A 23037-nucleotide genomic window follows, 5' to 3' on the forward strand; every position below is an offset into this window, starting at 1 on the left:
AGTCCAGCGCGTATTAATTTCACTCGGCCTTTCCCGCACGTTGGCCCATGCCAAGATGGTGGGTTGAATGCCATGCTCTCACATGAAAATTACGATATGAACAAAATAATCCCCTATAAGATATTTTTCGCGATTTGTGTAGGCAGCTCATGCTCCCAAATAACTCAAACAAACAAGTAATGATCTGAGTATTCCATATTTCGAGACTAATGAGAATTTCTATTCCGACGTGGTCCTCACGTGTTCGAGGTAAATCAAGTATTTTCCAGCTTGTATACCCACCTGTGAAAATTAGTAGATTGTCGGGTACTTATCAATTAAATGTATCCTCAGTGAAATACTGTCTGATAAAACTACAAATTTATGCGAAATAGCATCCATTCACGGGCATAGGGCTGTGTGTAGAACAAAACTCGTACTGTTGTTGGTAGTTTTAATAAGATAGGACAGGAAAGGTTCACTTGAATTGAAGTTTTAAAGAGTGGCTTTTTCTACTTTTATGTGCACGTTAGTCACCTACTGCATCGTGTGATTAATTCTCAGCTAGGCTGTTAAAACTGTTCGAAATTGACTTTCTTTATGAACTATCAAGTACATAGTTCCTGGTTTAAAAATAGGTAGCAAAATCTTTTACCAGGTAGCAGCATTTTTTTCTATTGCATAAAGTACATTATAGAATCATTTCATAGTGTGTTCAGTACTTCTGCATACTGGCATTTATCAAGTTATGCATAAATGATATCTTTTCGTTCATTAGCAGGTGAGGTTTTATCGCCCTTGTGCTTCATGAAATGATGAATGTTCGTTCTCAAACATATGAAACAGTATTGTTAAACTGTTGCACATGCGCACTGAGCTGACTGGTTCTTTGTCTCAGTTATGTGATTATTGCAATGCAAAAGTGACCAGAAATGGTATGGTGAGCATTTAAAAAATAAATTTGAGTGAGCAGTATCAGTAATTTTAGGAGTGAAAGTGCATAAGCGGAGATCTTTCCTTTGAAAATGACAGCTAATTAATGAACATAAGCGGTTTTACTAAAAAATACCATTTAGCAAGTTGTTGCTACTGTGTTTTTTCAGGTAACACCCTAACACAAACCAAAAATTTTATGCTAACCCTAAACCTTATCCTAACCCTCACTAAAACCCTAACCCTAAAACCTTATCTTAGCCCAAACCCCAACCAATGTCAACTCACTTACTTTCAAACATGACAGAAGGTATCCTGTTTTCTGTAATCAAAAATCACAAATGACAAATCTGAAAAGATTTCCATAGATAAATGTTCGATCTCATAACTGCAACTGTATCCGTGATATCAAATGGGACCAAACAAGCCTATAGTTTCATAAACTTGCATAGCTAAAATGAAAATGTTTTCAAGGTGTGTGTGGAGGGAAGCTGCAAATTGTGATTGTGATATAGAGATTGTAAGGGGAAAAATAGTGATCAACTATGAATGTTCTAAATATGTATTGTAAGTGTAATGGAAGCTAAAAGGTGCTAAAATTATACAGTCCAGACTTAACTGTTGACTAGAGTCTCAATAGTCTAGATTGCCAGGATAGGCAGAGGTGCTCATGTGAATCTGCAGCTTTGAAACACGGGGTGCTATCACTGCAGGGGTTAAAAAATCCCATTGCCTGACGCCTGGGACAAGTCAGTTTTCATTTCGGGCAATCAAATAATGGTATTTTACATGTCTGGACTACTAGATACTTTCCACATATGGTTTCAAACTGCAAATAATCTTGGATTTCATTTCATATTTGCTCGTAATGAAGTTATTAAAGTGAGCATTAATAATAAAGTAGAGCTTGTAGAGTGTGAAATTATCACTCTTCAATAAGTAGTCCAGTAAACATTAACATCACGCATTGTCATAAAATTAGGGCAAGTGGAAAATTAGTCAGAACAAGTTACTTTCTTGAAGTAACTTTCCCTGTGGCAAGTGGCTTTTCAAAATATTTTTGAACCCTGTCACTGAGAACTGCTCAAGTTGGGCTATATTACAAGTGGACACTTGTTTGCCACTGTAGCTTAGGATATTATATTGAATCACATTTCATCTTATCAAACTATAATGCATACACATTCCATCCAAATACTGAGTGGTACCTTTCATACTAATCAAACAGTATGGGAATGTACAAGCCATTTCATAATATCTCAAGTACCTCCACATAATGCATACAGAAATCATTTATTTGTCTGAAATTCAAATGATGCAGATTTGTGTGCAACTTAGTAAGAAATCGTTCGTGTTCCTTTGTATTTGTAAATACTATTTATGTATTTTATCTTATGGATTATTACCCTTTGCAGACTTCGAAAAGAAGGAACAATGGACGCAGCAAGAAGGGCCGTGGTCACGTGAAGTTCATCAGGTGCACTAACTGTGCCCGATGTGTGCCCAAGGACAAAGCCATTAAGAAGTTCGTGATCAGGAACATTGTTGAGGCTGCTGCTGTCAGGGATATCTCTGATGCCAGTGTTTATGAAGGTGAGCAAAATGCTGACTTTGGAAAGCAGTGGACATGCTGATCTAACTAACTCTTCTGTACAGTTAATGCTTGTGAAGTGCCTGAGGACATGTTTGGGCTGATTTTTTTTAAGTTTCTAGCACACTGTTGATCAGTGATTAGAGCAGAAAGTTCAGACAAGGTTGGAAGGTCTGGTGAGATTACATAGTTATTTGCTGTGTATGCTTGACATGTGGTAGTGGTTGATTGATTGATGTTTGGAGATGCAGGTTTCATATGTCATCGAATTACTTGAAGATATGTAATGTATTTGTCCAGCAATTTTACATTGTCATTCTGACAACTAATGGGGTTTTGATTAGAAAGTCTGTTGCAATTGTGCAGAATTATTGGAATCACGTCTTCATACTAATTGCATTTGTTTAAAGTGCACTTTGGGAAGGAAATAATTTGGCATGAGTCAAAATGTGATGGCTAGTGCTTTAAGGCATTCAATGTCTGCTGAAGAGGGTTACATACTTACTCTGAAACCTGACACATACTTAGCCTAAATGTATGCCATTATTCTCCAATTAAAAAATAAGTTTGTTTGTCTTTTAGTTGTCACATGTATTGTTTGTATCATTCCTTCTTGACTTGTGATTTCAGTGTATGCCCTTCCTAAGCTGTATGCCAAGCTCTTGTACTGCGTGTCCTGTGCTATCCACTCAAAGGTGGTGAGGAACAGATCCCGAGAGGCCAGGAAGGACCGCAGCCCTCCACTCCGCTTCAGACCCATGAGGGTACGTAACACAAGGACTTCTTACCATGATTGTGATTTCTGGAGTTAGACCAGTTGGACCGATGTGGTAAAGAGAGGCATTGAACTGAATAGACAGCTGAAATAAGTGACATGTTTGTCTGAACATTTATTGGTTATACTGTAGCTTTCCACTGTAGCCATTGAACATTTGAACTTTTTTGGATTAGCTACAGGTAAAGATATGATTGCAAAGTAAGTGGCTGTAAAATATCCAGTGATGTGGAGCTATTTAAGAATCTGTGAAAGGTAAATTATGGAAAACTACAACTAATTTCTTCTGAAAATACTTTGTGCAGAACTGCCCAAAAGTGTTGTCTGTGATTTTCAATGTTTCATTGCAGGAAGGAGCTGGCCCAAGGGTTGGAACTGGTGCCCGTACATAAGGCTGTTACAAAAAATGTACAAAAATACGTAAATAAACATGCTTTATGTACCAGATTTTATTATGTTTTATTTTACTTTTGTTGAAATACTGTAGTAAATAGAAAGGATGTAAACAATTTGCCAGTCTTGGTAGGGTAATGCATATATGAATTTGTATGGAATGGTCTGAAATTGCTCGACACATTTGATTTATGAGCATCAGTGTCTATGCAGAGTCTGTAAAAATGTTGGATTTTCAAACAACTGTCAGTTTTCCTATTGTGGAAATTATTAGGTGTAGGTGGAAGTGACCTGACAGGAACACTGTCTCTCTCCATGTTAGAGGATCTACAGTGTCTGTCATGATGACACTACAGGTAGTCACTGCATGACATGAAACCCACTGGTTCCCTACAGTACAGGTAAATGAAAAAAGTTGTTTTTGACTTACTGGTGATATGCTGTAAAATGTCCTCGACGCATAAATACTGGCATGGAAACTGTGTGAATATGTACATTGTTTAGAGATGGATCCCTGCCTGGTTTGTCGCCCTTGCGGATGAAAAGAACAATGACCTTTGTGACTCCCTGTATTTAATTTTTTAGAGGAATCTAGGAACCTGTTCCTCAGATCATGGTGCTACGAATATTTATCTTAGTCAGTATTGAGTAACTTCAGCACTAATCGGTTTAGAAGTGACAGTTTCACCCAAGGGAGGTAATAGAGATAACTTCCCTCAAAAGAATGACTGCTGAATGTGGGAGTGCACTTCCTTTACATCTCTGAGTGATACACCATCTTCATGCTGTTTGGAGATGGTAACCCCTTTCGCTTCGCAAAATGAACACTTGTCCATTGGTTGGAGTCCAGGATGCTGGGCTTGTGATCAAAACAGAAACACTTTTAATGGAAAGTCAACTTTATGCAAAAGCTGCATTTATTGCAACAAAGAAGTTCTTCCATAAACATGTTCCTTTTCATCAAACCATCTTCTACATGCCTCTTGAAGATGGTGATCTAATGTTGGGTATAAAAAGGTATATGCTAATCTTATGCTAATACTTTGATGCACAACAAAAAAAGCTAAAAGGTAATCTGCAAAAACGAAATCAAGTGGGTAGCTGCCCCACTGCCCCACTGGTCCACCTACGGTCCTGGCGACTTTGCCTACAGGATCCGGTTAGTTTACACTGAAAGGTGACACGGGTTACTGAGCACTGTTGCTATGTGTATCATAACATGCGGTATTATATGCTGCACACTTTAGTAGAAACGTGATTTGGCTAACATAACACTACTGTAGTACTGTAGAATAAAAGAATGGCACAGTCCCTGCTTGATACAGTGAATGTTTAACAGCCAGTAGTAAATCGTATGCATCACGGACGTTGTTATGTTGGTACTATAACAACGTATGATACGGAATTGCAACTTCTTTACTGAATTGTGCACAGTATTACAAGCATGCAATTTGGTATGTATACCATTCTTATCAAATAAAGATTGAGAAGCCTCGCAGATTTAAAAAAAATATTTTCCATATTTTTCCATATTTATGTGAAAAATAATCATTTGTTTATTATTTTCGTCATACCTTTATTCTAGAATTCTCTAATTCTCATAAATCATATCATATCAAATTGCACGAAATTTCCACCTCAACAGTTTCCACATGCCGGAATGACACGAGTGGGGCTAAGGTTTACGGAAAGGGGCGAGTGATGACGGATGGCCCCACTCGCGTTATCTCGGAGGTTGCGGAAAAGGGCGAGTGGTAACGATGTGAGGGCAATGCAATTCTATCTTTAGCATTGGGTTTATCCGCGCTGATGCAAAGCTTTTCTCAAAGAAGGCATAACGTGAATGTCATTCATATTTTAGCGTTGCCGAGGACAAGGCATGCAGGTACATACGTGTTGATGGTGATTGTTTACCATCTAATATCGGTTGTCACTATCATGCAAACATGCAATATCTTCGAAATTCGCGTCACTTGTGACTGTCAGTAGATCTATAAGTAAATTTATATAAACTACACAAAATTAATATACCAGGCATTTCCTAGGTGCTGTATTGTCTAGAATATACAAAGAAAATTATTGTCAACATGTTGAAGTAAAACAGCTAAATGACAAAACATGATCACTATGTACATAAATAACTTATACCTCATTACAGTCCTTATCAAATGACATTTTAGCAGAAGTCACATCACTCTCTTTGAATTCTTTGTAGGAAGAAAATGGCTAGAGTGGGTGATGATTTTAATGGTGTGTGTGTTGGGGGAAGGGGTGTCACTCATTATCTTCTGGGTAGGTGTAGGGTTGTCATCAATTTTGTACACATCTACTGTGTCAGCAATTTTTTACATAAAACACAAAACAAAAAACTAATGGGAAGGGGACGATTTTGTACGCGACATGTTTGGAGGGAGGGGGGTCATTCACTTTGCATGTAGATTTTGGGGGGTGACATTCACATTGAACATGATTTTTCAAAAAGATTATCAGCATTACAATCACCCCTCCCACCCCATAAATACAAATGTTTCTCTAATTGAATTCCCTCCATAGATTTAAATAAGTAGAACATAAGATCATTTTGGTGATGTCTTTTGATATATAGGTCAGGTTGGTAATTGAAAACAGTGCCAGTGAGAACTGACTCACAGTTATTAGATGGAAAGCTGATAATGTTGGAAAGTTCCATTAACACATCCTCAGGAATATATTTGTCTCTCTGATTGAATAATTATGTATTCATATAGGTAAGTACCTCATGACATGGTTTTGTCGATTCCATTTTTGGTTCAGATAGGTAAATAGTGTTAGGGCATTAACTGACAGCTATTATATGTAATCAGATAAAACTTGGCCAGATCTTGTTGTTTGATATTGCCAGTCTCAGCAGGAATTTGAATATATGTGCATATGGAAACAGATCAGCAAAGGGGAAGAATAGCTGCTGCTTGTGGGGATGCCTTCGTCTTGCCTAAATGTCTTAGTTCCTATGTATGGTATCTGTGACAATGTCTAGCATTTCGAAAATATCTGTTGTCTGTGTTGTAAACTTCAACTTTTATCTTTGACAAAGTGTCTGCACCTGTGAAGAGTTACTGAGTACATATGGTTTTCATTGATTTTTAGCATTGTTTTATTTAGTATTCCAGCAATATCATGGCTAGGGACACCCAAAATGGGCCTCACACATTGTACCCAGGCGGGGAATCCAACCTGTATCTTAGGCTACCACACCACTCCACATGAGGAGATCGTACTATTCATCTATGGTTACCACATCACTGACAAAGGAATCATGCATCATGTAATAAATATTTACTTCAATTTGTCATGTTGGTTATGGTTGGTGCATGTGAAGTTGAGAAATCAGTTGTTTTTTCTTACTGTGGTGACATGATTCATGGTATCCTTTTTCCAGGACATGAACTAGAATGGATGGCAAGTGCAGGACAGTGGTGACGTGTCACAAGCAAACTGATGAAGATGACATAGATAGGGGAAAGGCAAAGAAGAGAAAAAGCATATATACTAAAAACAAGGAACATGCAGGAAGGGCCACAGGCAGGGCACAAGGTACCTGTCTTGGAAGGAGTCAAGGTGAAGGTTGTGCCTCTCGGGAGGCAGAAACTGTTGGTGTCAATAGAAAGAGTGTTTGTAACATCAAAGATGGGGAGGAGGAGGAAAGTGAATTAAAAGATGAGTTACAAGTTGGTACAGCTGCTGTTAAACTTTCAGAACCAAAGCTCCACCAAGGGACACAACTCCTATCACCTGGCGATGTAGGTAGGATACAGGCATTGACTTCCACAACTCTGAATTATGCCAAACCTAATCTGGGCCCAGGAACCAGTCGGGCACAACTGTCAACATCATCTTTTGTTCAGAGTGAACATATGCCATTCGGCATACCAGAGGTACCACTGACTGATGAACCACAGGTACCACTGACTGAAACACAGATACCAGACACAGAAGAAAGGAACACAGAGAGTGAAGGATGTACAAGGGCAAAGAGGCAAAAGAAACACAAGAACAGTGAAAACAGGGAATGTGTTGACAGTGCCAGGACACCAGAGGAAGAGGAAGATGTTGCCTCACATGAGGCTGATGTTTATGCTGAAGAATGTTTGTATAGTGACTTCACAGATGGTGAAGATGAAGAGGATGGAGATGGAATAGGAGATATGTCACAACTTGGAGCAGGTGCAGCGAAAGTGAAGTTCCAGACTGTGAAGCAACAATCATACAAACTTGTAGATAAAGGTATGTTGGGTATGAGGAGTAAAGATAGTAAGTGAAGGATAACAACATGAAAATATCAGGGGTTGGAGCACCATACAACTTGTATTCTATTCAGGACTTCTATTCTTTAACTTTGAGCACCTCTGTTATAAATGGAGCTTTGTATTTCTACTGGGCTAGTCAACCAACACGAAGCAACATTCACAGTATGCAATTGTGATGCTCTAACTAATCAAGAATGTGAAACTTAGATTCCGTTAATAGATATCTGTCTACAATAGGTTTTGTTCCAGTTGCAGGCACTACGTCACTGGCAGAACATGTTATGGGATGTTACCGAAATATACAAGAACCAGTATTGCAACCACAGCTACACCAAGGGACACAACTCCATTCAGGTGGAGATGTAGATAAGAGGCCGACGTCTCAACCACAGCTACACCAAGGGACACAACTCCATTCAGGTGGAGATGTAGATAAGAGGCAGACGTCTCAACAACAGCCACACCAAGGGACACAACTCCATCCAACTAGAGATGTAGATCAGAGGCAGAAATCTCGAACACAGCTACACCAAGACACACCACTCCATCCAGATGGTGAAGAAGATCAGAGGCAGATGTCATCACTTGAACCTTGCTTAGAAACAAGCCCAAGAGCTCGAACACAGCTATTAACATCTTCCATGCCACCTTGCACGTCTAACATACAACAATCTGTTGTATCAGAGATTCAGTCACTTGGGGTACAGGAAGTACCACTGACCAGTGACTCTCTTCCAGGTGAGAGGCACATGAGAAATTGGAAGTGCTAGTCGTGTAGATATGTGATGCATGATGATGGAATAATGTCAGATGTCTATTTGCATGTACAGCCATGCTCGAAATTGTTAAGGTGTCATCAATGTACAGTGAAGTATGCTTTTTATGTGACCTTTGTAAATATTTTGCAATAATTGCAGTAGTTTATTTCCTATGTTCTGTGTATCAATGACTGTGTTTCTACTATGTCATGCTGTCTAGTGACTGTAGAGAGAGTAACACATACATGGATGCATTTTGTACTCCCATCTGTTATTCCATTTTTTCACCAGGAGCCACCCAGTACAATTTTATCCAAGTGCAGCAACAGTTTGGGGAGGTAACAGTGAAGGGAGCCAAGAACCTGAGCATTGGAGGAACTCAGAACTTTGGTAAGCCTGCTCAGGAGGAAGAGGAAGAGAAACATCTGAACACAGTCCAGAAGATCAGGAGTGAGTCTCATACTTTTCTATTCGGTCAATCCTTATTTTACCTAGAGATGACAAAACTTTATGAAGGCTCAACCTATTTACTTTTTATAATGGTGACATTTTGTGTAGATTCTAATACCATTTTCATGCATATTACACCTTTTTCAAGCAATTCAGCATAAGAATCAACACCAAAATGTTGCCAGTGTGAAAAATGAATTTATCATCAACTAAGTTTTGTCATCCCTATGCCACCAACTTCTAGAATGCCGCTTATGTTACCTTTAACAAGACTGCATGGTGCCTTTCTTGACAGGAAATCTGAGGGCAGTGATTAGGAAAGAGAATTTTGACAATGGGCCATTTTCAGGATAACTAGGATTTCAGGATTATTATATGTGAATTTAGCCCTTGCATCAATATGAAACTTCAAAATTTCAATGGGCTATTTTGTATTCTAATGTACAAAATGGCCCATGGCCCCTGCCGTTACCAATCCCTGTGAGGGTTGTGTAAAGTAATGAAACAGTGTGTCATACTGTACTGTTAGGGAAGGATTTAGTCTTAAAGGTGTGATTCATTTGTTTTGGCATGAGGCATGAACATAATTATGGGCCACAAAGATTACAACCACATATATCTTTCAACATATATCTTTATGACACAGGTAAACAATCAATTATGGCTAGACAGTTTCCTGTCATCCCCCAAACCTGCCATGGAAATCAGGGTGTGATTAGAGTTAATTGGTCTTGGCAGAGTAAGTGAGGTGCAATCAGTGTGGGGTTGCAGGTGTTGAGTAGTGAAGTGACTTTGGGCTTTATGAGTTAAAAGATATTCATACCTTCACACCACACAGTATTATGACCTAAGCAAGAATAATGTTTATAATATAACTGTACTTAAATATTAGATCCTACATGATATGTTTCTATCTAAGATAACTAACCTTAAACAGAAAGAAGATGTAGAGCTGAAGGAGAACTTTGTCCATCAAAATACCCAAAAATCTGTTGAGATGCTTTTATGGTGACTGTATGCAGTAGACATATTAAAATGTATTAATGTTAGTAAAGAAAAAATACAGACAACATTAAACTGACCAATCCGAATTCAAGGACTACTTTTTCCTCTGTCTGAGGAACAAAAGAACATCCTGCTCTAGCCCATAATAATACAACTGAGCCATGGTCCAAAGGCAATCAAGCTGGAGACAAATACCAATCATACCCTTATAAAAACCTACTTAAAGAAAACTACCGCAACCACACTGTTCAAAGATGATACCATACATATTTGCGCAAATAAAATGTAAAAATGAGTGAACAGTGAGACAGACTGTACATATTTCTGCATTCTTTGGTTGAACTGCCAGAAAGAGCATGAGGTTTCATACAAATTTTAAGGACTTATTGAATATGCATTGTTTTTGCAGAGCGGACAACTTCAAGGATACTTTCATGGACCCAGGACATGGTGGAGACTGAGGGTTTGCAGCAGGTGACTGATTGCATTGAGAGAGGAGCAACATGGGTAACCATTAAGGGAAGGCCTGGTGAGGGAAAGTCTACAGTAGCCTACATGGCCCTCAAAGATCAACACAGCAAAGGGAGACAAGTTTTTCAGGTTGTGTCGCCAGAAGAGTTCAATGAGGTTATCATGGCCTGCCCCCATCCTGTCATAATGTTGGATGACATATTTGGTGATCTGGAATTTGATCGAGCAGAATGGGCAAGGTGGAGACCAAGCCTACGACCTATTCTGGATGTGAAAGATGTGGACAAACTCACAGACGATGTGGCTGTGGTTGCAGGAACATCAGATGGAACAAGTGACTCAAAGCAGTCTAAAAAAAGAGGACCACCCAAAAGGGGACCTGTTATTATCCTTGTAGGCCGTGATTATGTTCTGAAATCATCACTGACTGACTTGGGAAGAATGGCAGATTATATCACGAACATCCAACATGTGGTTGAAATTTCAACTCAAAGAGACACAGAGGAGAAAAGAAAAATTTGGAACATTAATGCCCAGAGGAAGAATATAGACTTCAATGAAACAATTGTCTCTAAAATATTGCAGGCTGACTGTCCTCATGGGTTTCCTCATGTGTGCAAAATGTTTGTGACAGAATACGAAAAGGAAAAGAATATGATTTCAGTTGAGTCTTTCTTTAACAGGCCTCTTGGGTTTCTCAACCAGACACTGAACAAGTTCTTCGCAGACAGAAACAAGTGTGACTTATTCAAAGCTATAGCTCAAAGAGATGGACAGATCAGTGAAAAGGATATATCAGGAGATGATTGCAAGTCCGCTGCTAATGACTTAGTTGGATCTTACCTGAAGAAGGAGGATGCTGTATACATGTTTGACCATCCATCTATTTTTGACACTGTTGCCCTTATTCTGATCCAGAATTACACAAGCTTTGTCATTGAAAAATGCAGTTTGCCATTTATCCACCAACGTCTTCGTTTGAAACCTTCCACAAGATCAGTTGATGATGTATCTGAAGACACAGATCTTGTAGCACATATTCCACAGTGCTATGCTGTACAATTAGCTATGAGATTTGCTGCTGAAGTTCAAGGAAGGAATTTGTTGCATGTGCTGTCACACCAGGCATGCTGTGATGTGGTGTTTATTGACAAACTGATGAACTTCCTGAAATCGGGCTGGCCTGCTTCAGTTCCTGATATGTTAAGTCTTACTGATAAATCAACACTTCAGTCATTTTGTGAATTACTTCCCAGCAACAAGTCACATCAATTTATCGACTACATTGTGATGAAAGAAAATGTACAATTTTCTCAGAATGGAATTAAAGAAATTTTACTTGGGGTATGCAGAAATGCTGCTAGCAATGTTTTAACATACATGAAAGAAGACATGTACTTTGATATAGATACTCGCTACGGGTTGGATCATCAAACTCCGCTCATGATCGCAGCAGGAACTAGAAACAGCAGTTTTGTGAAGCAGATTCTGTCTTTAAATCCTGATCTGACTGCTGTCGACAGACGGGATAAGTCTGTCCTTCATTATGTGTGTGAGAACGGGCTTACATCTGCCGTTGAGTACATTGTTGACAAAGGTGTGGAAGTGAATGTGCAGATGGCTTTCCAGCAAATGCCTCTGTATTTGGCAATACAAAATGGACACATTGAGATTGTAAACCTTCTCTTGAATAGAGGATGTGAGAGTGACAATCAAAAGGGCCTGCTTTGTGCAATTGGCAGTGACAAGATTGACATGGTAAACTTGTTCCTAGACAGGGGTGCTCATGTTGAAAGAAATTATCTTTTCATTGCGTGTGAAAGGGGGAAGCCTGACATTGTCAAGATGTTGTTAGAAAAGAGTGAATCTGTTAACAAGAAAGCATTGGATGGAAAATCCTTTCTTCATAAGGCAGTAGGATGGGGATTTAAACATGTTGATACGTTACTCAAAGCAGGAGCTGATCCAAATATACGGAGTAATACAGGAGATGCACCTCTTCATACAGCAGCAGCATTGGGATTTGTAGAGTGTGCAGATGTTCTTCTATCAGCTGGAGCTGATGTGAATATACAGAACAAGGAAGGTGACACACCACTTCATAGAGCAGTGAAACTACAATGTAAAGCACTTGTTGATGTGTTGGTGAAGGCGGGAGCTGATGTGAATGTAAAGAATAATTCAGGTGACACACCGATTCATTTAGCAATACCATGTCCATCAGTTGTGTGTGTTGATGTATTCCAGAAAGAGGAAGATGATGAGACTTTTCAGGATGATTCTGGTGATACACCTGTTCATACAGCAGCAAATGTGCCATTTCTGGGTGTTCTTCTTACAAACAGAGCTGATGTGAATGTACAAAATGTACACTCTGCAGTAGCCACAGAGTCCAAAGAATGTGTTAATTTGTTGCTGAAGGCTGAAGCTGATGTGAATGTACAGAATGAAGCTGGTGACACACCACTGCATAAAGCAGCAACAGGCATGTCTGAAGAAAGTGTTCATGTGTTGCTAGGGGCTGGAGCTGTTGTGAATGTGCAGAATAAAGAAGGTAACACACCACTTCACTCAGCAGTTGCTGCAGAGAAAAAAGACTGTGTTAATATGTTGCTAAATGCTGGAGCTGATGTGAATGTACAGACTATAGAGGGCAACACACCACTTCATTTAGCAGTCATTTGTTTGTCTAAGGATTGTGTTAACCAGTTACTTGAGAATGGCGCTCATGTGAATATACAGAATAACAAAGGTGACACACCACTTCACCTTGCAACAGCACACCGGTCTGTAGAGTGTGTTACTGCATTGATGAAGGCTGGAGCTGAAGTGAATGTACAAAATAATGCTGGAGACACACCACTTCACACAGCAGTTAAACATTGGTTTGTAGAGTGTGTTACTGCATTGGTGAAGGCTGGAGCTGAAGTGAATGTACAAAATAATGCAGGTGACACACCACTTCACCTTGCAACAGCACACCGGTCTGTAGAGTGTGTTACTGCATTGATGAAGGTTGGAGCTGAAGTGAATGTACAAAATAATGCAGGTGACACACCACTTCACCTTGCAACAGCACACCGGTCTGTAGAGTGTGTTACTGCATTGATGAAGGTTGGAGCTGAAGTGAATGTACAAAATAATGCTGGAGACACACCACTTCACACAGCAGTTAAACATTGGTTTGTAGAGTGTGTTACTGCATTGGTGAAGGCTGGAGCTGAGGTGAATTTACAAAATAATGCTGGTGACACACCACTTCACCTTGCAACAGCACACCGGTCTGTAGAGTGTGTTACTGCATTGATGAAGACTGGAGCTGAAGTGAATGTACAAAATAATGCTGGAGACACACCACTTCACACAGCAGTTAAACATTGGTTTGTAGAGTGTGTTACTGCATTGGTGAAGGCTGGAGCTGAAGTGAATGTACAAAATAATGCTGGAGACACACCACTTCACACAGCAGTTAAACATTGGTTTGTAGAGTGTGTTACTGCATTGGTGAAGGCTGGAGCTGAGGTGAATTTACAAAATAATGCTGGTGACACACCACTTCACCTTGCAACAGCACACCGGTCTGTAGAGTGTGTTACTGCATTGATGAAGGCTGGAGCTGAAGTGAATGTACAAAATAATGCTGGAGACACACCACTTCACACAGCAGTTAAACATTGGTTTGTAGAGTGTGTTACTGCATTGGTGAAGGCTGGAGCTGAGGTGAATTTACAAAATAATGTTGGTAACACTCCACTTCACTTCAGTGTGATAACTGAGAAAAATGTTACAGTGTTGCTGAAGGCTGGAGCTGAAGTGAATGTACAGAATGCAACAGGTGACACACCATTGCATACAGCAGCTTCAAGTCTATCAACATTATGTGTAAAGGAGTTGTTGAAGGCTGGAGCTGATATCAATGTTCAGAATACAACAGGTGACACTCCACTACATAGAGCAGCTTCATGTCGATCAAAATTGTGTGTGAATGAGTTGTTGAAGGCTGGAGCTGATGTCAATGTTCAGAATGGCACAGGTGATACACCCTTTCCCTCTGGATCTACATGTTGGCCTGAAGAGTGGGATGAAGAGTGGGTGCAATCCCGAGATCATTCACTCTTGCGAAAAAGAAGAAAACATCATTCATAATATGCTTGTGGGTATGTGCCTGCCTTATCAAGCCACCAACAAAAGGCAGTAGTCAGTTTTAAGCTATTATTTTATTACCACTGGTTTATTTCAGTCAGTATAAGATAGTATTCTTGAATGATAAGTTTTTCATGTCCAGTGTATTCAGTATGTTTCTTTGATCTACCAATGTCATCAGTCAAGACCATGAGTATGTATCATTTGTTAATCAAGTTGTCTGATGTCTGTGTATTTTGCCCAACAACAGTGTTGTATGATCTACTGTGTTCAACCAATTCACTGTACATGAAAATAGACACGGCATGACTTCAACTCACCATTGTAGATAGCAATGAACAGGGTGAAGAGGAAAAAATGTGTTGAGGTGTTATGAAACAATGAGGTGGTTTGTTCTTTAGAAAAGGAAGAACAGTTTATATAAAGGCATTATCAAAGTATTTCTTGTACAAAACATTCATTACAATAAAGAATTAATGTAGGTGAGACATCACTTCACCTTGCAGCAGCACATCGGTCTGTAGATCATAGTAATGCATTGGTGAAGTGCAGGAGCTGAAGTGAATGTACAGAATAATGCTGGCGATTCAACTTCACATCGGTCTGTAGAGTGCATTGGTGAAGAGCAGTTGTGAATGTACAGAATAATGCTGGTGATTCATCAGCTTCACATTGGTCTGTAAAGTGCATTGATGCATTGGTGAAGAGCAGGTGCTGAAGTGAATGTACTGAATAATGCTGGTGGCTCATCAATTGCGCATTGGTCTCTAGAGTGCATTGATGCATTGCTGAAGATTAGAAGTGAGTGTTGAAAGCGATACCGTTTACACACCACTTATCAAAATATACACCAACCAGATAACCATTATAATCTATAATGTGCCTGAATACCACAAGTGACGCACCTATTTTTTCAGCAGTAACATGCATATTGAAATTATGTGTTGATGTGTCCATTAAAGCTTTACCAAGCTATACATTACACTATCCCCTTTATCTTGCAGAGGCACTGTCCTCGGTAGAGTGCACTGATGAAGGCTAGAGTTGAAGTGTACAAAATATGCAACCTACCACTTCACCTTGCAGCAGCACAAGGGTCTGTGGAGTGTGTTGCTGCTTTGGTGAAGGTTAGAGCTAAAGTGAATGCACAAAATCGTCCAGGTTCATTCTACTTCACAGAACAGCAGCAGAAGTATGTTCATGAACACCAAAGAGACAAGTAGCTTCTCTGAAACGCTCCTACAATCACATTGGAGTCTCTCAGTGGGCAAAGACTCACAATTAGCTTCCCCGAAACCCTCCTACAATAGCACTGAAGTCCCAATGGGCAATGAGCCACACATTGTGTTCACGCTAACATCAAAATCCATGGGATACCTCTACAACAAAACCTGGGAGTCTGATCCTTCTCATGGCCAGTATACGAGAGAGTCACATTTTGTTTCATTCGGATCAATACTAAATATTGCAGTACCAGATCATTGTCTAAATTGTTTTGTGAATATGGTTAAAAGCATGTAGATTAGGTTTTTGTTTCTGTATGACAATCAGCTTTGTAATGAATTTGTAAATTGAACGCTAAAGACACGCATTGTGTCTCAGTATTTGAATAAAATGATGGAAAACGATTGTAATCAAGTTCTTTTGTTTAAATTTGATCTCCATTGCTATTGTAATTGTTTCAGATGAAATGCCCAGAGAACAAGCAATTCACAAAACCCAAAGAGCTTTAGACTGAAAATCACTTTTCGTGGGCAGTAAACATTTCATCTACATCATAATAAAGATATATTGAGGAATATGCCTATTACGGACTGGCCTTGGACCGACTATCCTGACTATAGAGCAGCCCAGATTAGACAACTTTGTCCGTTACCGTAGACACGGCCATGATGCATCATTTCAATTCGCTCTCTTAACGGAACTATTTATGATCATATAACTAAACTTATGTTGAACTACTTTTTATGTATGAGACAATGACGTATTTTTTCCACCACGACGTTTCGTTTGTTTAAGTTATTTGTTAGTGTTTGAGTCCGACAAACCAGTGGTTAATATTATGAGCATTCCACACTGTCGGGGTCAGATGAGACGGTGTAGTCAAATCACTAGTCGTGATCCCCGAGTCATGTTTAGTTTGTTGTTCAACCCTAACATTTTTCGTGGATTTAAACATATTTATTCAGAACAATGATTGAGCACAAGTTTTCACAACGTTGATAGCTCTCCCCACTGAAAACATTAACAGGAATAGCCTTTACATAGCATCACATTTGAAATATTTACAAAGTACTGAGTATATAACATTAGACTAAACACAGATGTATAGCAGGAAGTGAAGTTTTATATTTACTTAATCATTTCAGTGTGGCTAATATACTTTTTATGTAAGATTGAAACAACTACGCATTTTCATATGAGTGAGTGTGGTTTTCGCCGCATTTAGCGGTATACCAGCAATATCACGGCGGGGAACACCAGAAAATGGATTCCCACATTGTACCTATGCCTTGAATCAAACTCTGGTCTCTGGCGTGACGGGCGAATGCTTGCAAGCACAGGCACAATGTAGCGCAAATGGGGTTGCGCAGCATAGAGAATATGACAAGTCTTCTTATGTGCGGGCGAAGACTGGACATTTTCACTATGCAGCGCACCGATTTGCGCTACAGTTTGCCTGTGCCTCAAGCCTGCACCAACGAATATCATTAAAGATGAGATGGACAGTCCCATTAATTATTACTGACTGTTAAATAAGGGACAAGCATATTGTTATAAATTTCATGCGTGCTATTAAACATTACCCCTTGAACTGTGTATTAAACTAAATGTAAGCCACAGTTTAGCTGGGACTACGGGTGGCGAAAGTTCGTTGGCAATCTGTTATACTACATCGTAGGTGAATATAAAGGCACTTTTTGAGTGTATTTTGTTTATGTTTTGGAAGAAACGTAGAGTACCGAACTCTTACTGATGGTCAGTCAATACTTTTTGTAGAAAGGAGAGAAACGCCTGATCTAGTTATTAATATTGATAGGTTTCGTGCTGATATAAATGATTTAGATAAAGGCTAATGCATGTAATAACAGGTTACAAATTTATTAATTTTGTGAAACAGGCAGAGCCTACGTTACTTCTTTCTTCTGAGAGAGTATTCCAACCTGTTATATGGAGCGGAAGTTTGGGGGATTAACAGTAACAAGAACATAGAAAAAAACCATACTGAATTTTGTACATTCATTTTTAAAAGTGGATATAAAGCTGTCAATAAAATACTAGCAGAAAGTGGTCGCTTCTTTCTAGTCATCAACGCTCGTTGCCGAGTAATATCGTTCTGGATAAGATTGATTAGACAACCTTTTAACAGAATATCCAGGAACAGTTACGAACTTCTCAAGAAATTAGATGGTGCATGAGATATAAACTGGGTTTCATCATATTGGTGATTGGAATGTCAACCGCTTCACTCCAGGAAAACGTACTGAAACACCTTTACGAAGTACCACGTGGGTAGTAATAGCTATTATGCAGAATTTAAATCCATTATCAAACCTCAATTATACTAATCTTCTCTATCCACCTACGAAGAGCTCTAACTATATTTAGAAGTAATGACCATGATTTTAAGATAAAAGCTACAAGGTTTTCTAAACGTCCGTTTGACCAAATTACCACCTGTGATCATGGTAACCTCACAGAGGATGAATACCATATATGATGCCCTCAATATTCATATTTGAGACATAAATACCTACCCCTCTATCTATGTAGACAACCACCAAAAGAATAGTTTACTGCGGTTTAGGAACGAATGACGTGCAACTACTGTACAAGATAGCACTACTACTATACCATATAAATCGCAATAGATCACATCGCCAATAGCTCTGTATTACACTTAACACTGCCTATCTGTGGTATTCTATTTACATCGTATTGCACGGTAGCGCTGTCACAGTGTATATGTCAATATATTTACATTGCACTGTTGGTCTCCGGGCCATACATACCAATAAAATCTGTATGTCTGTCTGTGTGTCTGTGTATTTCTAATGAATACCCCCCACCCCCACCCCCCACCCACAATTACTCACAAGTACATTCAAGAAGGGGATGCAAGAAATTAGCATCAGTATGACTTAATCTTCGTATTACAGTAAATTGTTTTTGCAGTAGATTGAATATGAGGTAATTATGAGATAATTTACCAGCCGGAGAGAACGTAATACCGAAGTTCTTATGAACCGTTACTCTATATATTTCTTTATAATCAAATATAAATCTCAGATATAAATTAGCTCTCTCTCTCTCTCTCTCTCTCTCTCTCTCTTCTCTCTCTCTCTCTCTCTCTCTCTCTCCACCTTCCAGCCAGTTTAACCCTTTACCTTTGTATGCCATATCCTCATAGTTTTCACAACAGTCCTGCTTGCCTTGTACGATCAAGGGCCTTTGACTTACAAACTATCATGCGATAATCTTCTCGTTTAGTTGAAAGTGGAATTTCAAGGCTGGATGTCTGTCTTATACACGTATTTAAACGGTAGTTTGTTATTGACAAAGAATAAAGCTTTAGAACTTGAGTTTGTATCCCTCCGCGAGGAATCATGAACACCATGCTGCTTTACGTCTAACTGTGGGCAACAAAGGACAATTAGTTTGGGAAACGAATCAGACAAATCGGTGTTGGTGGCGAAGACATGAAAGACAATACCCCAATTTGCGTAACTATGGAAGATGGATCAGTGTCTGAAGTCACTGATGGAAACAAGACTATAGCGCACTTATAAATGGTGACTCCTGTGAAGACAATGTAACTGGGCACAGTAATTAACCATGTGTTGTTTAACGAAACAGTCAGTATGTTTGAGGTGTGAACTGCTATCTATTACCCTAACAAAGCACCAGACTAGGACAATATCGCTTTAAAATTTGAGAATATCGTTACTGCTCCACAAAAGGTTTTTAATGTTTGCTACACTTGTGGAAAAGTACTAAGTATTTGGTCTAAGGGAATCATCAACCCGATACCGAAGAATTCAACAATCGATCCTAAGGATCTCCTATCATGCAAGGCGATTACTCTCACAACTTCAATATATAAATTTTACTGTGATATATTGAATAACATGATGCAATTATGGACAGAATCAAATAACATACTCAGTGATTCTCAAAATGGCTTTCGCAAGAAACGGCCAACTGTAGACCATGTACAGACCCCCATGTCGTAAAGCCAGCAAGAAGTCAATGTTTGTGGCTTTCATTGACTTCAGAAAAGCATATGACTGTATCAGTAAATATAATACTCCCTTTATCATACGCATTCAAACATGCACAATGCATGCTCGAAGCACCCAAACAATCTGATGATTATTACCCCCATTGCCAGTTAGGCGCTAGATGGTTAATGGTTACATGACTTATTCCATCGGGTACCCATTTTCTGCTGGGTGAACAGAGCCAATTTTGAAACTCTCAGGAGTCAAGCTGTCAAACACGGTCACCCATCCAATGACTGTCCGAGCTCGATGGTGCTTAACTTCAACTGATTCCTGACCTGAGGACCATCACCAATTGAGATATTCTCTGGGACAAAGTCGCTAATGTCGGTATAGGTGGAAATATGTTATGTGCCTTACAATCCTTGTACAAGGATGTACAGTACGGCGTGAGGCCAACTGCGTATTTAACGCCACTGTTTGGTGTGACTCGATAAATGAAACAAGGTTGCTTACTCTCCCCCGTGCTTTGTAACTTGTTTATCAGTAACCTCCTCAACTTGCTGAATGACAGTGATATCGGTGTTGACAAAGATAACGTCAAGATTGTCTCACTAGCATATGCTGATGATTTAGCACTCCTTGTGGAGAATGAAAGTAACCTTAATGCCTTGTTAGACATTCTTCAAACCTGGTGTTTGAAAAATAAACTTAACATATGGCCTGAACACAACACGTGTCTCATAGAATTAATAGTTTTGTTTTTAAATTTTTAAGCGGGATTAAGTATTAAGAATCGGAATTTTAGAATAATGAAAATGTTTAATGCCCTCGAAATGTCATATGTTTTAAATCCATCCTCTAGTCCAGGTAAAAAATATTTGTACAGATGTAAAAAGTAAATGTATGGAAGAATATAGTTTAAATTGCAAATATTTGTTGAATCAGGAAGAAGGTCGGATGGGTTCTAGCTGTTTGAGAACATACTGACTTGACATGATTTTTACCCGGCACCATTTGTTACTTTTCATATGCCCAGGCTTTGCCAGTCAGCTGTGGCCGTGTTTACACGTGTAGCTCCAATAAGAATGGAAATAGGGTGGTATGAAAATCTACCTGTTTAAGAGAGGAAATGTTTTAATTGTACAGAATGTGTCCAAGATGAGTTCTATGAACTGTTTCACTGTAATGTAAACTGATGGACAAAAGAAACGCTGGCAACCTTTTTTCTTATGAAATGAAAACGTAAGACAATATATGTAAGCAATTATGACTGTATATCAAGGAGATGGTAACTGACAACAGGTGTACACGCTCTAACAAAAATATGGTGGATATTTAAGAAATTATAATGAATTTTGTTCAAACAGTCGGATTGTCCATAAGTCGATCACACCGAAATCACCCAAAATTAAGAAAATGTCATCAGTATGGAGTGTGTCCACCTCTAGCACGAATGCACGCCCTGACACGACGTCTAACAGATGTAACCAGTCTCCTGACAGTTGCTGGGGTGATTTGACGCCACTCCTCTTGCAGGGCTTGCGTTAACGTCTGTCGGTCATGAGGACGTTGTTGACGTTGCTTAAGACGTCTCCCGAGGTGATCCCACAGATGTTCTATCGGATTCAAGTCGGGGGATCTGGCTGGCCAAGGAAGAACCTGGATGTTATTAGCGTTCAGAAAGTCCCTTGTAACACGTGCACTGTATGGAGTGGCGTTATCCTGTTGAAACAGAGTTCTTGGATTATTCTGTATGAAGGGAAGCACGACTGGTCTCAATACCTGGTTGATATATCCTTGAGCATTTAGATTACCATTAATGACAACCAATTCAGTCTTCCTGTCACCACAAATACCGCCCCATATCATCACACTGTCGCCACCATCGGGTTGCACCTCTTGAACACAACAACGTGACGTCCGTTCTCCTCTACGTCTGTACACGCGCACTCGGCCGTCAGCATTGAAGAGTTTGAATCTGCTTTCATCCGAAAAAACCACTCTGTCCCACTGTCGTCTTTGCCAGAGTTGCACAGTTCGAGCGCACCTCAATCGGTTCCGTCGATGTTGAAGGGTCAAGGTCATTCCTCTGAATGGTCGATAAGCCCTCAGTCCATAATGGCGGAGACGTCGGGCCACGGTCTTCCTGCTGATGGGGTGTTGTAGTGCATCTCTTGCTGATGACGTAACAGTGAGGAATCTGTTAAGAAGGTGAAGCAGACGTAAATAGCGGTCTTCATTTTGCGTTGTTACCCGCGGTCTTCCACTCCGTGGTCTGTCTGATGTCTGACCAGTCTGTCTGACACGTTGCACTAGTCTCTCTATCGTGGTTTATGACAGCCCATGATTGTCGCAACCCTGGACTGGGTTACACCCATCTCCAGCATTCCTATCGCTCTCTCGCGCTGTACAGATGTTAAACGTGGCATTCTTGTTCATCAAATCTAAACGGTCGAATGTCAGAGAAGAGTTTTAGTCATTATTTATACCCGATCTTTGCACGAAATTTTCGTAAAAGCACTTTTGAAATTATATGCAAAAACGCAGATTTCACCCAAAAATCATGCTGCACGTCCATTACATGTTATCAGCGACGAAGGTTGGGTTTGCAAGAATGTTCCTATATTGCTGTAAACAATGTTTTGAGTTTGAATCAGTTTTGCAACCAGGTTTGTGAAACCAGCGTTTCTTTTGTCCGTCAGTTTATATAGCGATATTAGAGAAAAACATTCTTCAAATTGCTATTCCCATGATGTGGACTTATATGTTTTCACAAATGCTGGAAAACTTCTGATGTGTCAAAGTGCTGATAGTTTTTTTTAACTATTTTGCCCAAATCTGCTTCTTTTATGCTCATAAAGTCCTTTTATGCTCATAAAGTGTTCGTAGTTTGATACATTTACTATATTTTGTGAGCGGAAGCTGACAAAACCGGCATCTGTCCAATCCAGCAAGTTGTCAACACCGGCATAAAATCTCAATCTCGTCCGGCAAGTTGTCTAAACTGGATTATTTTTTCAGTGCCGAC

The 23037-nt window shown here is 39.5% G+C and overlaps 2 protein-coding genes across 2 annotated transcripts; both read left to right on the forward strand.

Moving 5' to 3' along the window:
* On the forward strand, nucleotides 1-3723 carry LOC137297864 (small ribosomal subunit protein eS26). Its single transcript, XM_067829831.1, has 4 exons — nucleotides 1-58; nucleotides 2328-2505; nucleotides 3134-3267; nucleotides 3629-3723. Exons 1-4 carry the CDS (start codon nucleotides 56-58, stop codon nucleotides 3668-3670), a joined length of 357 nt encoding a protein of 118 aa, XP_067685932.1. The 5' UTR covers nucleotides 1-55; the 3' UTR covers nucleotides 3671-3723.
* Nucleotides 3724-5458: 1735 nt separating this feature from the next.
* Nucleotides 5459-15224, forward strand: LOC137298278 (uncharacterized). Its single transcript, XM_067830461.1, has 5 exons — nucleotides 5459-5556; nucleotides 7090-7934; nucleotides 8207-8695; nucleotides 9007-9165; nucleotides 10580-15224. The coding sequence occupies exons 2-5, from the start codon at nucleotides 7103-7105 to the stop codon at nucleotides 14785-14787; spliced, it is 5688 nt and encodes a 1895-aa protein (XP_067686562.1). The 5' UTR covers nucleotides 5459-5556; nucleotides 7090-7102; the 3' UTR covers nucleotides 14788-15224.
* Nucleotides 15225-23037: the final 7813 nt, after the last annotated feature.

The sequence above is a fragment of the Haliotis asinina genome, chromosome 10 (assembly GCF_037392515.1).
Source record: "Haliotis asinina isolate JCU_RB_2024 chromosome 10, JCU_Hal_asi_v2, whole genome shotgun sequence".
NCBI lineage: Eukaryota > Metazoa > Mollusca > Gastropoda > Lepetellida > Haliotidae > Haliotis > Haliotis asinina.